General features: G+C 43.3%; 1 protein-coding gene across 1 annotated transcript in view; it reads left to right on the top strand.

Annotated features, from left to right (window-relative positions):
* Positions 1–1,853: 1,853 nt before the first annotated feature.
* LOC147663028 (ceramide synthase 6) overlaps positions 1,854–16,288 on the top strand; it is a 259,525-nt gene continuing 245,090 nt past the window's right edge. The window contains exon 1 of the mRNA XM_086950718.1: positions 1,854–2,242. Within this exon, the coding sequence (XP_086806844.1) occupies positions 2,073–2,242 (170 nt within the window). The 5' untranslated portion in view covers positions 1,854–2,072. The remainder of the gene's footprint in view (positions 2,243–16,288) is intronic.

Here is a 16,288-nt window from a genome sequence, read left to right as displayed (position 1 = left end):
TGGACCTCTGCTGCGTGCTTTGTTCTGTTCCTAATGGTCTACGTTGGATTACCCTATTAGACTTGAACTGTTTCCTCGACAAGGAAAGAGGAAGAAGGACTAACATTATGACCTTTTATACTGTATACTCTATGGTTATGCCCTGGTGTTCATGGGTAATGTAGATTTTTTTTACTATAATTGGCTGCTGAGCATTTCATTATAAAGAAATGAGAAAAGCATAATCCTCGCCTCCTTGTCCTTAATAGAATTGAAAATTGTCACGTATGTTTGCAAATTTTGAATTGAGGCTATCCAATTCTTTACATCGAATCTAGTTCAACTCTTAACTGGGCCTGCTGCAAGTGTATCTGGCTTACCCACATTTAGCTCTACTGTTTATTGTTTCAGTTGAAAAGAACCATGTCTGTGGGTGGAGATTTGCCACCAATGCAATTCTTTCTAGTCATGGGATAAAGGGTGGGGCTTGAAACCCTCAAACAGGAAACGGATTACTGGTCATCTTCATCATTTTTAAAGAAGAAAATGGGAAGCTGTCCGTAGAAAGTACTCGTATGAAATACTAAAAGTCACCACAATGGGTTGCAGATTAGATTACATTGTTGTCGAGATCTAAAGAAAAACGACTTTTTTTATCAGGAAGACCATATTAAGTTCAATAAGGTGATATATCAAGTGGGAGGCTGCATTGCTGTATTTTTAAGGCATTTGGTTGTTCTATGCTTGTAGAGGACGTATACAGTTAGTCAATTATATTTAAAACATTTTATGCTCATGAATTCACTTTTAGCTTATGCTTCCTTTTATTTTTGGAAAGGAGATCTTTTCTTTGTAGTATTCCACACCACAAAAAATAGTAGCACATTTACAGAGTTTCGTTTTTTAACAGTCGACTACTGCTGTAATTTTCCTTGGGACACATTGAATGTACATTATATTTTGGTGGCACGTTTAATATATATTATTGAATGGAAACTAATAGAGTGAAACATAAAACCAGTGGTGTAAGTGGTGTAAGTGTGATACTCACATGTCTTTCTCGGTGCCACTGTTTAACCCACAACCCTTACTGGAACTTTTTTATGTGCATTTTAGTTGATTTCTTTTTAATTTGGAATTCAGCACTTTCAAAGTGATTTTATTTCACTCTGCGGAGATTTGTGTGTCCCAATTTATATGTCCTGACAAACACGTTTTACTAAAAAGTCATTCTCGATTAATATACTGCCTTTTGACTTTATTTTATTTTATTCAATGTGATTTTCTATGGCGCAAAACATTACCCGAAGGCGTCAGAGCGCTTTACAAAAGAACGAGTTGCGATACATAAGGATTTAGGATTACATGAGTTACTCAAAAGATACAAACAGTAAAAAAAATTGCAACTGTATAAGTTGTAAAGTCACATGGGGAAGAGATACAAATAGAAAAAATTGCAAATGTACAAGTTGTAAAGTCACTCAAGGAAGAGATACAAATGGATAAACTGTAAGAATCATATAGGAATGGTAGTGAGTACAAAGGTCTACTACATATACCTACTAGTGGTTAGAGTCATTCTCATTTAATCCACTGCTGTGTTTTAATTATCCTATGCAAATTGTTAAACGTGCCTAGTCGTACTATGTTGTTGACTTATACGTACAAGTAAAGCAGGAAGTTAAAGTGGTGCACAGCCTGACTTGTATCAGCCTTCCCAGACTCAGCGACTGAGCCAGATGCGAAAGCAGGTCACAGAAATTGCAGCGTCCAATAAGCAGAGGCCGTGCAGGGACCAATCTCTCGCTCTGCGTGAGGCAGCCAATGGAGGCCCTGCTTACATCTCAAGTTCGTACACCCGCCTGGCAGCCAGGAGTTGTGCTGAGACTGAGGCAGGCAGCAGTGAACAGCGCCTGCTGGCTGGGGCCGCCCCCTCCCTTCCCATTGCAGAGAAGGGAAAGAGAAAGGGAAGACGGCAGAGCTGGGAGTGCTCGCATCAGCAGCTCCAGCAGCGCTGCCCTGGGACACTGAGGAGTCTGCCAACACAAGCTGCCACATCTGGAACCACTGCCCCGGCGGTGCACTGGGGGAAGATGGCAGGCATCCTGGCTTGGTTCTGGAATGAGCGCTTCTGGCTGCCGCACAATGTTACCTGGGCGGATCTCAAGAACACCGAGGAGGCTTCCTTCCCGCAGGCGGAGGATCTGTACCTCGCGTTCCCCTTGGCGTTCTGCATCTTCATGATCCGGCTTGTGTTTGAGAGGTAAGGCACTGTGCTCCCGGTATGTGTTCTGTCACACACACACTCTCTGTTGCCAAACTGACAGCTGCGAGGAGACGGGTGCTTCCAGCATAGCACATGGTGCATGGCTCACAGAATGGCACATGCGACAATGGATTCCTCAAACATGGCATACGCTATGCCAAAGGTACACCGTGCAAGAGTGTCGTACTCCTAATTTAAAAGGTGTCAAAGGTGCACTACATGAATGACCAAAACAAGCCCTTTACAATGCCATACGCGAGTCACAGCCAGTGCCGCATGCGTTCTGTACGGAAGACCAAGGTATGCATTGAAAACACACATGCTTCCCTGCTGGACCTCGCACGTTGCTAGGTGCAGCAGAGTTTTGTCTGCAATCATTTTGTCTGCATAGGAAGTGCTGGTTCCCCTCACAGTGATCGGTCTAGATTGCTCGACTTCTGTTTGAAAACAGGTCTGCGAAGACGGTCTTTACGGAGAGGGTCGTAGCTGTGCACCAGCGGTAGTGCCTGCCCTGCTTATGCGGCTGGGGGGTGCTGTGGACAGCGCACAGCTGCGAGGCTTCCTCGGGGTACGTGGTTTCCGAATCGTGTTCATTGTCCTGTTACCTTTGTGAGAACAAGATCCCCGCAGCAGTCGCGATCGTGTTATTACACGCACTGAACAAGCCGTGTAAAGATTGTCACTAGGAGGCGAAATTCCACTGAGAATGACAGCGCTGCACATGCACGGAGCGGCTGTTGCACGAACAATCGGTGGGTGTGACGCGTTATGTGCAGGGGCATAGCTTGGTCAGTAAGATTGGGGGGAGTGGGGGGGGGAGTGGGGGGGGGCGGGGGAACTCAAGATATTCCAACGATCAATCACCCTGGCACATAATGTTAAAATGCATTTTACGACAAGCAGGGCGCACGAGATGGGCTCAAGGTGCAGTGGAAAGATAGAGGAATACGGATTGGCAGGGTTCTAAGTGAGAGAAAACACATTATTCTTTGAAATAACCAACATTTTTGAAGTCTCTCCAAACAGAGAGAGAGGGAGAGTGTGTGTGTCCGTTTTTGTTTGTGTGCAAAAAAGTCCTTATGAAATCCAACAGACACCTCAGCTATGCCCGGCTGAAAGGACCTGTACCCAACTATTTATCACTCAATCAACCATTATTCATAGAGCGCATCTAATCACCCCTGGGGGTATCCAGGCGCTGAGGTCTCAGAGTTTTCTAGTCAAAGAGCCAGGTCTTGAGTCTCTTTCTGAAGCCGGCCAGTGAGGGTGATGTTCGTAGGTAGAGGAGGAGGCCGTTCCAGGACTTGGTGACAAGGTAGGAGATGGGACGACCTCCGCTGTGGCTTCGGCAGATTCGGGGCAAGAGGGCGAGGAAGGCGGAGCGCAGTTGTCTGGCAGGCTGGTGGAAGTTCAGGCGGTAGTTGATGTAGGCTGGACCGTGGTCGTGGAGGGCTTTGTAGGTGGGGGCCAGTATCTTGAACTGGCATCTCTTTTGTACAGGGAGCCAGTTAACATTCCTTAGGTGGCGGGTGATGTGGGCTCATTTGGGGAGGCTGAATAGGAGTCTGGCAGATGGATTCAGTATGGTGTGAAGTCTCTTGAGGAGAAGGATGGTGGATCCGAAGTAGAGTGCGTTGCCGTAGTCCAGCCAAGAAGGGCTTGTGTGACCGTTTTCCTGGTGTTGATGGGGATCTAAAGCTCTTTCAAAGTATGCGGAGGGTGTGGAAGTAGGAGTAGGAGATTGCATTGACCTGGCATTTCATGATGAGTTTGCTGTCCATGATGATGTTGAGGTTGTGGGTGTGGTCCATGGGAGTGATAAAGTTCAGGGGCCACCAGGTGTTGTCCCACAGTAAGGTGTTCTTCCCGAAAATAAGCACTTCTGTCTTGTCTGTTTTAATCTTTAGGCAGCTGGTCCTCATCCAGCTGGCGATGTTCATCATGGCTTTTCGGAAGTTTGATCTGGTGGTGGTGGGGTCTTCTGTGAGAGAGAGGATGAGTTGGGTTTCATCCTTGTAGGAGATGATGTTGAGATCATGGGATCGAACGATGTCGGCCAGTGTTGTCATGTACATGTTGAACAAGGTAGGGCTGAGAGACAACCCTTTAAGGACGCCACAGATGATGCGCTTAGGTTCGGAGGAGAACTGTGTAGGTGGATTCTCTGGGTGCATCCTGTGAGGAATGATGCGATCCATTTGAGGGCGTCACCCTGGACACCAGTGTGGTGGAGGTTTCTGATGAGGATGTGGTGGGATATGGTGTCAAATGCCACAGAGAGTTCAAGGAGGATCAGGACTGCTGTTTCACCTTGGTCGAGGAGGGTTCAGATATCATCGGTTGCGGCAATCAGGATGGTCTTGGTGCTTTTGTTGGTACAGAAGCTGGATTAAGAGGCATTGAGTAGGTTGTTTCTTTCTAGGTGTTTGGTGAGCTGGTGGTTGATAGCTTTCTTGAGGACTTTGGCGGGGAACGGAAGCAGCGAGATGGGTTGGTACTTTTTGAGTTTGCTGGGGTCAGCAGAGGGTTTCTTCAGGATGATTTTGACCTCTGCATGTTTCCACATGTCAGGTAAAAAGGCAGTGGTGATGGATGCATTGAGAATGGTGTTGTGCGTACTGCTGATTTCTTTGTGTCAAAGGTTGAAGATGGGACGAGGACAGGGTCTGACAGTGCCTCGGAGTGAATGGAGGTCCTGATGGTTGTGGTGTTCTGCATTGTGAGTGGCATCCAGAAGGTGACCAGGTGGTCGTGGGTGGCGTCTGTTGGTGTCAGGAGGTTGTCGATGTCGGTGGGTTATGGATCGAAGTTGCAGTGGTGGGAGATATCTTGTAATGGAAGTGATTTGTTCTAGCTGCGGTGTGGGGAGCTCTGGGGCTCCCAGGGAACCTGCAATCGCATCTATGGGGAAAGGGATGGGTGCGCGCGCGCGCACACAAAATAAAATAGAAATCAATAAAAACTACCTGAACGTAATATCCTGCATGAAAGCAGTGCCCTGATTGGAGGGAGCGGCCTCACTTGCCACTCTATAGCACTCTTGAGGCCTGCACATGCTCTAACCCAGCTGTCTTAAGACAGCTGGGTTAGAGATGTTCAAAGTGCGCATGTGTGGCTGGTCATCACAAGACAGCCAGCCAAAAAGACATGCACTCTTTAAACAGTGCATAGACAGCCCTCCCTGCTGCTGTCCCTCAGCAGCGGCCCACCACATCCTGACGCTGTCTTCGGGATGGGGGATGAAAAATAAAATGGTAATAAATCACCATTTTATTTTTCATCTCTGGGGTTTTGGGGGGGATTTTAAGTGGGGTGACGGTCCTCTGCTCCAACGGATAAGCCACCCCTGGATTTAGCATGTGTCCTGAGCTGTGTTGGGCGGGTGGCCAGATGGGTAAGGCTGATGATGCTCATGCTTTCCAGGAGGTTGGTAGAGTTGGCGTCTTTGGGGTAATCGAAGTGGAAGTTGAGGTCACCGAGGAAGATGTAGTCAATTAGTAGAGGGATGAAAAATTCTGAGATGGTATTGCAGGGGCCCAGGGGGTCTGTAGGCGAGGGCTCCTCTAATGGTTGTCTTGGCAATTGGTGGGAAGTTGGGGTGTTCCATGATCGGTGTGGTGTCGTTTTCGGTGGTGGTGTATTGGAGGGATTCCTTGTGGATTAGGGCAATGCCTCCTCTGTCATTGTTGGTGCGTTCTCGCTGTATCATGTTGTAGCTGTCGCGGTGGCGATATCTGGGGATGAAGAGGGGTTGAGCAGGGTCACTGCGATAATCACTTCGGGGGTGGTGGTGATGGTATCCCACAGTAAATTTATTAGGGGGGGTGTAACACCCCAAACATTGCCCCAGAAGCTCCGCCCCTAGTTATGTCAGCGATTACTCATTATAAAAATTGTGCCCTCCCCCAAATCCCTAAATGTCCCATGTCTCAGGGAATAAGAAATGTCCCTCACTTGTAACCTAAGGGTCCCATTGTGTACCCATACTCCATCCTAATCATGGTTTAAAATACGTATGTCACTGCTATTTTATGTTCTAGCACATTGCTGTGTGAGTTTTCTGTGTATTCAGGGATGTAATGCAATCTCTTGCAGCCACTGAGGCGCAGAAGTGGGAAGGAGTGCCTTTGAAGCTGGGCCTATTCAGTCTAAAGTCTATACGTATTGATAAGATACGGTGGTCTTGGAGGGCCCTCATCAACTTCTGCAGGTGGGGTATCGTTTTGTGTTACGCCTCAGTCATTTTTCTACCTGACTCAGGCACGGTTAACCATTTGTTTTGTAACTGAGGGCCTGATTACAATGACTGTCAGACCGACTTCTGCAGTCCTGTTGAAGGCGACCGGACCGCTGCTGCCTCATCGTAAGTGGTCAATCCGACTGCCGGATTACGATGCATGCATCCTGTACTCCGACTGACCGTTGAACGACTGCCAACTCCGACAGCCTTTCTCCGACCTGTTAGATGGCAGTCGGAGAAAAACAGCATCCATAGGGCAGTACAGCGATCTCTAACCGCTGTCCGGATTATGATGTGGGTTGTGACCTGAGACTCAAATCCACTTCTCTCCAGAAGTCTTCCCCGTGGATCCCATCCTTCAGGTCCCCCTACACCTGAGTAGCTGCACCCAGATGACTACGATCCTCTGGATGATAGAATCTAGGTAAGTCCTTATGTGGTACGTATCCTCATTGAATGGACAGTGCACATTCCGCCACACTCGGGCAATGGGGTACATGGTGCTCAAGGCACATCCCTACATATGGTATTCATGTGTGTACAATTCATGTTTTCTGTGATTTTGTACACATTTGCAGCAACGTATTTAGGGATATGTGCTCTGCTGTAGATGCGACCGCTGCGGTAGCAGCGGTAAAATCGTAATACGGCACGGGAAACTTCCCTGCCCCGGCGGTCGGAAAGGGCCCATGAAGATGGCGGCCGGTCCGACCAACATCGTAATGAGGCCCCGAGTTCACGGTTGTCATTCATTCTGGTTTCTATGCACAAGCACTTTGAAGTGGCACAGATTGCCAAACCGTAAACACAGAGGGTCTAACTGTTCGGTGACCGACAACCTAAACTTCTGTGACGTATTTAATTGAAACAAGAAATTCGGCATACATTTCTTGTGTTCTAATGTCTACTGCAATGGCCAAGTCCAAATTTTACACGCGATGAATGTATTGGCATTATTGTACAAAGATGATGCTTCATGTATTTTAGAGTGTATTGATATAAAACTGAAACAGATACGCCTTGAGCTGAGCTCTGTAATTAGATACAAATAAATGAATGAGCTACGAATCAAATGAACTGTACGTTTTTGAAGTGTAAAGGCCCTATTAAAGATGTGATGCAATGACAAATATGGGAAGGAAACACTTTTTTTTTAGACTTTCTGCAATCACCCTGTCAGTTAAAGTTTGGGTTTAGTAAATTGACTAAAATAAAAATTCGATAGTCTTTTTTTTTTTTTTAAGTTTGAAGTTTATTGAAATATAAAGAGACAAGGACAGGAAATGAAGAAACAATCAAGAGTTATGAGAAAACATTAAACCAATCTTACATATTAGCAAATTTAGTTAAGGAAAACTTATGCATAAAATATAAAAACAGGTAATGAATATGAGGAACATAGGGGGATGGGAAAATAACTTAAATTATGAAATTATATATATAATATAGTAAAACAGTAGTTGTAATAGATAACATAATAATCGAATAAGGTAATGCATTCATGGTGGTTTACAAACTTCAACGTTACGTATCGGAAATGACGGAGGAGGCCTAGCCACTTTGGATAGATAGTTAGTGAGGGGAAGCCATAAGAGATCACGTTTGATTGCTAAGGAGATAGGAGAGACAAAATTAGTGTCAAGTCTGTGATTAAAGCAGACTGCGTTCCACCAGGCAGTAAAAGAAACATCATTAGCTTGTTTCCAGTGTGATGTAATATGGTGGAAAGCAATAGCTATGCAAAGGTCAAGTAATTTGTGGTTGTGATGGGAGTCTGTAAGAATGGGAGAAAGGGAGCCTAAGAAAATATGTGAAATGGAGAATGAAACAGTAAAATTGAAAATCTTCTGTAATTGGGACCAAACTAAATGCCAGAAACGTAATATAGGAGGACATTCAAATAGCATGTGTTTCAAATCAGCCGAAAGGGATGGGCAGGACCAACAAGTAGATGAAATGTCTGGGGAAAAGGATGATAGGAGTAATGGAGTAAATAATATACGATTATAAATAAAGAATAAGGTTTGTGTGGTATTTGCAGCTCTAGATGTACTATGAATCTTAGACCAGATTTTGTCCCATAAAATAAGGGACCATGTGTGAGATAAATCTTTTTCCCAAGCCAACTCAATCTTAGATTTTGTACGATCAGCAGAGAACTGTAGAGATTTATAAATAAATTAAGCAGAAAGAGATTGATCAATATTATTAGAAATCGAAAGATGTGTGGTAGGGATGGAGTTAGAGGTCGGGAGCGAAGAAAGATATTGTGTAAGGGATGGAAGCAGTGATAAATATTGTTTACGGGATGAGGAAGGTAATGAGAATTGTGTTTGTAAATCATGAAAAGAAAGAGGCTGATTGAAAGAAGCTGAGAGACCCATTTTAGACCAAGGGAGTGCCAGGATTTCCAATAGAAGGAACGGTTACGGATTTGGAGGGATTTATTATGCCAAATAGGCTGGGTGTGAGTGGAGGAGGCAGATGGGTAAGTAGATAATAAATATGGACGAAGAAGAGAGCAAGAGTGAGAGATGATAGGGGAACAAAAGGATGACAACTTAGAGGTAAAGGATAGAACTTCTTGAAATTTGTAAGGGTGGAGTAGAGAAGATTCTAATGTAAGCCATAAGGGGGGAATGCGAGGAAGATCCGAAGAGAGCCATCGCATAGCTTGTTTTAAAGAAAATGCGTTGTGATATGATTTAAAGTGGGGGAATTTGACACCACCAAGGGATTTATCTTTTTTCAGGGAAGAAAGAGCTATCCGAGATTTTTTGCCTTTCCACAAAAATTTTAATAGAAGGGAGTCTATTGATTTGAAGAAATGATCTGGAATACGGATGGGAATCATGGAGATAGAATAGAGGACTAAGGGTGCTAGCATCATTTTGATGGAGTCTAAGCGGCCCCACCAAGAAAGGAAAAGAGGATTCCAACGAGTTATTGATGTATTGATTTTGTTAGAGAGAGACTCAAAATTAAATTTAAGAGTGCCCGGAATACGGGGGGCAAACCAGATACCTAAATATTTAATCTTCGTGGGTTGCCAGGAAAATCCAGAAGATTCAAAGAGATGTTTTTGACATAAGGGGTTTAAAGGTAAAATTTCACATTTATCCGTATTAAGACGATAACCTGAAACGGTGGAAAAAGAAGAAACTTGACGAAGGAAGGAAGGGAGAGTTGTTTGAGGGTCTGAGCAATAAAATAAAATGTCATCAGCGTAAACAGATAATTTAGCTTGTTTTTGAGGACCATAGTGAAAACCAGTAATCGTGTCATCAAGTCTAATCTTAGATAAAAAGGGTTCTAAGGCTATAATAAACAAAAGAGGGGATAGGGGACATCCTTGACGTACCCCTCTTCGGAGAGGAAAGTAGTCGGAAATCATTCCATTTGCAAAGATTGAAGCATGGGGGCTAGAATAGAGTAAAGATATCAGAGATATGAATTTAGGGGGGAAGCCAAACCATTGGAGAGCTTGGAACATAAAGTCCCACCCTATTCTATCGAATGCTTTTTCAGCGTCTAGGGAGATAGCAGCAAGTGGGGAAGAAAGGGAGGGAGCTTTACTCAAAATATTAAAGAAGACACGAGAGTTGTCTGATGATAGGCGACCTTTAACGAATCCAGATTGTTCAGGGCCTATAAGTTCTGGAAGTAAGGGGTCTAATCGGAGAGCTATAATTTTGGCAAAAATTTTATAATCAGTGTTTACTAGTGATATTGGACGATAATTTTTACAAAGGGTGTGATCTTTATCGGGTTTGGGAATTAAACAAATCAATGCTTCTTGGAAAGTACCTTGAGAAGATCCAGAGGTCGCAAAAGATTGGAATAGCAAATGTAATTTCGGGAGAAGAAGGGAAGAGAAGTGATTATAGAACTCAATGGTAAAACCATCGGGTCCTGGTGCTTTACCACGACGAAGAATAGAGATCGCATGAGAGATTTCCGAAGGGGTAATGTCCAATTCTAATGAATGAAGGTCAAGATGAGAAGATTCTGGAGGAGGAATGCTTTGAAAGTATGTAAGAAGGTCATGAGGATCAGGAGTAGATTCGGGAGTATAAAGATTTTGGTAAAAGGAAACAAATTGAGCTAGTATGTCTTTATCTTTAAAGAAAGAAACGCCATTTGGGCCTTGTAAGGAGTCAATTTTTGTACGTTCTTTTCGTATCTTAAGATAATTAGCCAGGAGTTTGCCCATCTTATTCTGTCCGCCGTAGTAGCGGGAGTTGCATTTTAGAAGAGAGTTTGAGGCGGCGTTGGTGGTATATTTATTGAAATCAAATTTGGCTGAAATTAATTCACGAAGAGAAGATTCAGAGTTTGAATTATAGTAAGCGTATTCCAATTTCTTAATTTTATCTAAAAGTTGAGTTGACTTAGAGATTGATTGTTTTTTCTTCTGGGAAACAAAATTAATAATAAAACCTCGTGCAGCTGCCTTAAACGAGTCCCAAATCATAACAAAGGGAGATTCAGGAAGGTGGTTAAATGTAAAAAATTCAGTAGAAAATTTCTTAAATTGGGTACAAAAATTAGAATCAAGGAGTAAAGAATTGTTAAATCTCCAACGGCCTGAATGAGGGGAGTAGGGGATAAGGTCAATGTCCACAAAAACGGGAGCGTGGTCTGAAATTAGAATGGAGCCTATGTCTGAATGAATGGCAAGTTGTGCTAATGGTTTGCTGAGAAAAAGGTAATCAATACGTGATTGGGAGTGATGAGTAGGGGAGTAGAAAGTGTATTCTCTGAGGTCTGGGTTACAAAGCCTCCAAATGTCAACTAATGCATTATTCTGTATAGAGGAGATAAACTGGGTATGCATTTTGGAAGGAACAAATTTAACTTTTGAATTTCTATCAATAAAGGGGTCATAAACTTGGTTGCAGTCACCGCCAAGAATAACGTATTGGTCATTGAGGGTAACAAGTTTGTCCGAAATAGCAGGCCAGAACAATTTATCAACACCAGTAGGAGCATAAACATTGAAAATAACTAGAGGTATTTTATCTATAAGGAGATTAACAATTACCCAACGACCATCAGCGTCGCATTCTTGAGATACAATTGAAACATTTAACTTTTTATGACAAAGTATAACTGTACCATTTTTCTTACCTATAGCAGGTGAATAAAAAACGTGACCCACCCAACATCGCTTAAGTTTAGTAGCCTCTAAATCTGTAAGGTGGGATTCTTGAAGGAGGGCTACATCTGCCTTAAGTCTGGTTAAATGCGTTAAAACTCGTTGACGTTTAATGGGGTTATTTAACCCCTTAACATTCCAGGTGACTACTCGGAATGTACATTAGCATGAGAATGATATAAGAGAAAAGGTAAAATGGAGTAGAAAAGCAGTTTAAGAAAGGTTGAGAGAAGTAGTAAGATTGTAAAAACAGATGTATGAGAGAGATAGAGAGAAAAGGTGAGATAATAGAAAAGTGTGAAAGTAGATATATTGAAAAGTGAATATGAAAAGAAAGATAACAGTAATAAGCATGTAAGAAACAAGAGGTGGAAGAGAAAGAGAGTAAAGAGGAAAGAAAGTGGAGGAAAGAGATAGAAGAGAAAGCTATGAATAAGGGGATAGAGAAAGAGAACAGCAGAGAATAGAGAACAAAGCGTATAGAAAAGTAATATCATAACAGATAAAGAGAGATCAAAAAAGGACTGAGGGATGACGACGCCAGAAGAGGACGACATCAACAACGAAGACTCACATTGTCGAACACCTGAGGAACCAGCGAAGGAACGAAGTGGGAGGAAATACGGATACACCGGGATGAAGAAACATGGGGAATGGATCTGTAAGAAGGTAAAAAAGGAGAAGAAAACATTAAAATACATATGATAAAGTAATAAGGAGTAACATGAGAATATGTGACGAAGGGGACGAGATATGCAGGGATGGAGGGTATTCAGTCAGACATAGGAATCAGAAACAATGAGGAAACATGGCAAAAACAGACAAAACATATCAAATGATCAGACGGGTCTTGCAGTGTCCATGCTTTCAGCTTCATGGCGACGCAGGAACTCTTCAAGGACGAGTGGATCTTCAAATGTAGTTGTTCTTTCTTTGTATGTGACCTTGAAGAGGCACGGATGTAGTAGCCCATATCTGGCGCCAAGGGTTCTCAAACGAGGTCTCAAATCCAGGAATTGTTTCCGACGGTCGGCTGTGATCTTGGCAACATCTTGAGAAAGGTATAACCTGCGGCCCTCCCACATGATTTGTTTTTTAGCCTTTACTGCTGAAAGTACTTGGAGGAGATCCGTGTATTGAAGGAACAACATGATGACACCGCGTGGTTTGTCAGAAACTTTCGGGCCAAGCCTGTGGGCACGTTGAATATTTAGAGAGGTGGAAGCAGGAAGGTCTAAGAGTTTTGGTAAAAAGGTTTGAAAGAAGACTGTTGGATTAGACCCCTCTGAATGTTCCGGAAGATTATAAAGGCGTAGGTTGTTTCTTCGGTTGCGATTTTCCAACTCCTCCGCCTGTCGCTTCAGAAGTGAGACATCTTTTTCCAAGAGCGAGATTTTTGCACAAGAGGTATGAAGAGTCTCTGTCGATTGTTCCACCAAAAGAACCCTTGATTCCAACGTAGACCATTTATCGTGGAGAAATTGTAAGGTTTTAGTGGTTTCGGCCATGAAGGGTTTAAGTGCCCGTAGTTCTTCCAGAATAAGATCCATTGAAGCAGATTGTGATGAAGAGCCTGGGGATGGAGGATCTTTTTTCAAACGCTTCGTTGAACCGGGTTGTAAAAGCTTGTTGGTTGAAGTATTCTTAGGAATTGCGCCGTGAGTAGCGTTAGGTTTAAGAGAAGTGGGGTCATCCATAGTTGGTGTTGTAGAGTCAGAGTCTGAGGAAAGCTGAGGTTTGTTTTTTGATGCTGTAAGTTTGAGGGTACGAAGCTTCCCCATATATGGTAGGGGAAGTGAGTACAAGTCACCACAAAAAGTTATGAGCAAACGTTGTAAATAGGAAGTAAAGTTGCCTTTCACAGTGGAAAGCTCTAAAAGAGCGAGTATTTGTTGCACGAAAAAATGATGAATTGCAAGCAAATATATATGTTGAGTAATGAATAGACACTTAACCTTTCCTCAAATACAGCCAAAAGAGTTCCGTTTAAATAAATTATCCCCACCTGTCAGAGACCCCGACAAGAAGACGCTGAATGTAACTAGAAATGCTCAAAGCGTTATGTAGAGTATCGCGCCTTCAATTTATGTGGAGAGAATCATTTTCTGACCTGAGGAAACATCGATGAGAAATGGCAAATAAAGCTGAGAGGAATTTCCCAGAACCAGCAAGTGAAGGCATAGACCGCAATAATTGAAGTAGAAAAGGGCGTTTTCAAGGCAAGTGGTCCGTGTAAACAGTAACCGCATTGAACATGCTGAGGTATGGCAGCGGCGCTCGCTGTGAAGGAAGCGCGCGGCAGGTGCAGGAAATGGCGGTCGTCGGAGAGGTGAAGAGCGTCACTTACTGGAAATGCGCATTCCGACGGAGTAGAGAAGAACTGCTCGGTTCTTCTTGTACAGCTCACATTCCGATGTTCAGAGACAGCATTTATGTTCACGAAGGTGCAGTGAACAAGGAGATAGTCGCCGGCTCCGGTGGTCGACTTGCGGAGCTCCGGTGTCAAGCCGCCATCTTGTGCGGCATTCAAGCCACGCCCCAGCAAAATTCGATAGTCTTGATCAAAATGTAAAGTTGACTAGTCTGACTACAGTAGAGCAGTGTAGGGGCCTAAGACGCATAGTGTCCTGACCGGTCTGTTTCCACTCTGTTGTGATATTTATTTCGATGGTTAATAAAGGGCTCGGTGGACTGCTTCACAGAGTCCAATGCGCAGTTGTAAATATGATTTCTTTAGGGTTCCTGCGTAGATAGCCCAGTACAACAAAGAAGTCCTCAGAGCAAACACAGGTGGTTACAACACAACGAAACAACAGCATAGTTAAGAAAAACTTCATGGCCAAAACCAGCATTGTTAAAAATACAAGCTTTTTACTAAGCAACATATTTAAAAAATAGTAAAATAGAACGAAGGAGGCAAAAGTTTAATTTGACGAAAATATGAGCATAATAAGGGAAGAGGAAAACTCAAACAAGATAATAGTTTATTTGACTTAAGTATCAGCCATGGTGGGGCAATGCATTGAGATTTTTCACTGAAAGGGCATTTTTTGCCTCCTCAAAGATACTTCAAACAGGCAAGAATGGCTTCTACACATTAGATTATATGTTTTTTGCGTCTTTGATGTGGGCATTGTTGAAAAGTTTCCAAGAATTTTTAAAGTTGTTAGAATCTTCAGACACATCAGAATGACATACATATTGCTTAACCATCTTGAAAAATTGTGCACTCCTCAACCATACAGATCTGCTGGGTCTTCCCAAGCACGTCACAGGTCAGCAGGGAATTCTTCCAGGACAAAAGGATTTCTCTTAGCATTACAGGTAATTTTAGGTACAAACTTTAGGTCTTCGGATCTTGATATTCGACACACAGTTCACCTGGAACAGGATCCTCTTTGATCAGCCCGTCGTTCTGCATTCAGGACTTTTGCATTTTCCCAGCATGCATTCATTGGAGCATGCTCTTTCTAGCAGGCAGTTGTCGCAGCACAGACCGGTCCAAATATCCCTTTGGACCAGGTTAGAATCCTTGCGTTCCCTAAACTGGGATGCAATTTGTACACCTAGATTCTGTAATAGCCACATTCAGCCACCCTCTGGTATTGCCCTAAAATGGAGGAGAAGGTCTTCTTGGAGAGGGCAGGGACGTGTATTCTTGGTTTCCTATGTTCTGTGTACGTGCTGAAGTGCCGGGGCGCGTTGGAAAGCAACTATTAAACAATTGGTACGTGGCCCTAAGCCAAGGAGTAAAGTATTGCCAAACTTCACATGCTGCATTTTACTCCTCAACATGCATTTCCTGTATCTAATGACACGAAAATCATCAGAGTGTGCTTTGTGTTCCGAAAGCCAAGATGGGAGGGAACACTGTCCAGTGCATCTGTGACCCTCTGCTGACTCTACCCACTGCCAAACACTGCTGCAACTCAGTCGAATTCATAGGATCTCAACACCATCTGCTATAAGTGTCCTTGGAAGCCTAGGTAGGGCGGTGGTTTGGGAATGCTGTGCCCATGAATCCAGGTCCAAGTGCAATGTGCTCTAGTCAGTCACAGTGGTACTCCCAATCCCCCTCCCTGGCTACTGTCAGGTTTCCGTAGAAGCCAGGGCACAGATGACTTCCAGGAAGAAAAACAATGCTGCCAAGATGTGGACAGAAACTGGCTTCCCAGGAAGTGGTGTAAATAAGGTATGAAATGGCCTTTAGCAAAGAATCCACTGAACTTGGATTGGGAACAGAACCTCCCAATGTATCAAAAGTGTCAGAAAGTACTAACTTTGTACTCTGGAATCAATGGAAACAATAGACTCGTCCGCCTCTCTCTACAACTACCACTGACATATTCAAAATATACTGTTGGACAATAGTAAAAACAGAGAAAGGGGAATGGGATAAGAAACAAGAATTTGCAATGCAATAGGTCTCGCATTTATGCGAGTTTGAGCTATTGACATTGCTCATAACAATACCTTTTTATTTTTGTTTTCGTATTAAAAACATAAATAAAAAGCATTGTGATTTACAATGCCATTAGCTTAAACTCGGGTAACTGCGAGACCTATTGCATTTGTTGTATTATAGGGACTAGATAAGTAACAAATTGCATGTAATAAGGAAATTAGAGACATGCCTTTATACAGA

The sequence above is a fragment of the Lissotriton vulgaris genome, unplaced genomic scaffold (genome assembly GCF_964263255.1).
Source record: "Lissotriton vulgaris unplaced genomic scaffold, aLisVul1.2 SCAFFOLD_2220, whole genome shotgun sequence".
In the NCBI taxonomy this organism is placed as follows: domain Eukaryota; kingdom Metazoa; phylum Chordata; class Amphibia; order Caudata; family Salamandridae; genus Lissotriton; species Lissotriton vulgaris.
The sequence above is the reverse complement of the archived record's forward strand: the minus strand, read 5'-3'. Positions and strand labels throughout refer to the sequence as shown.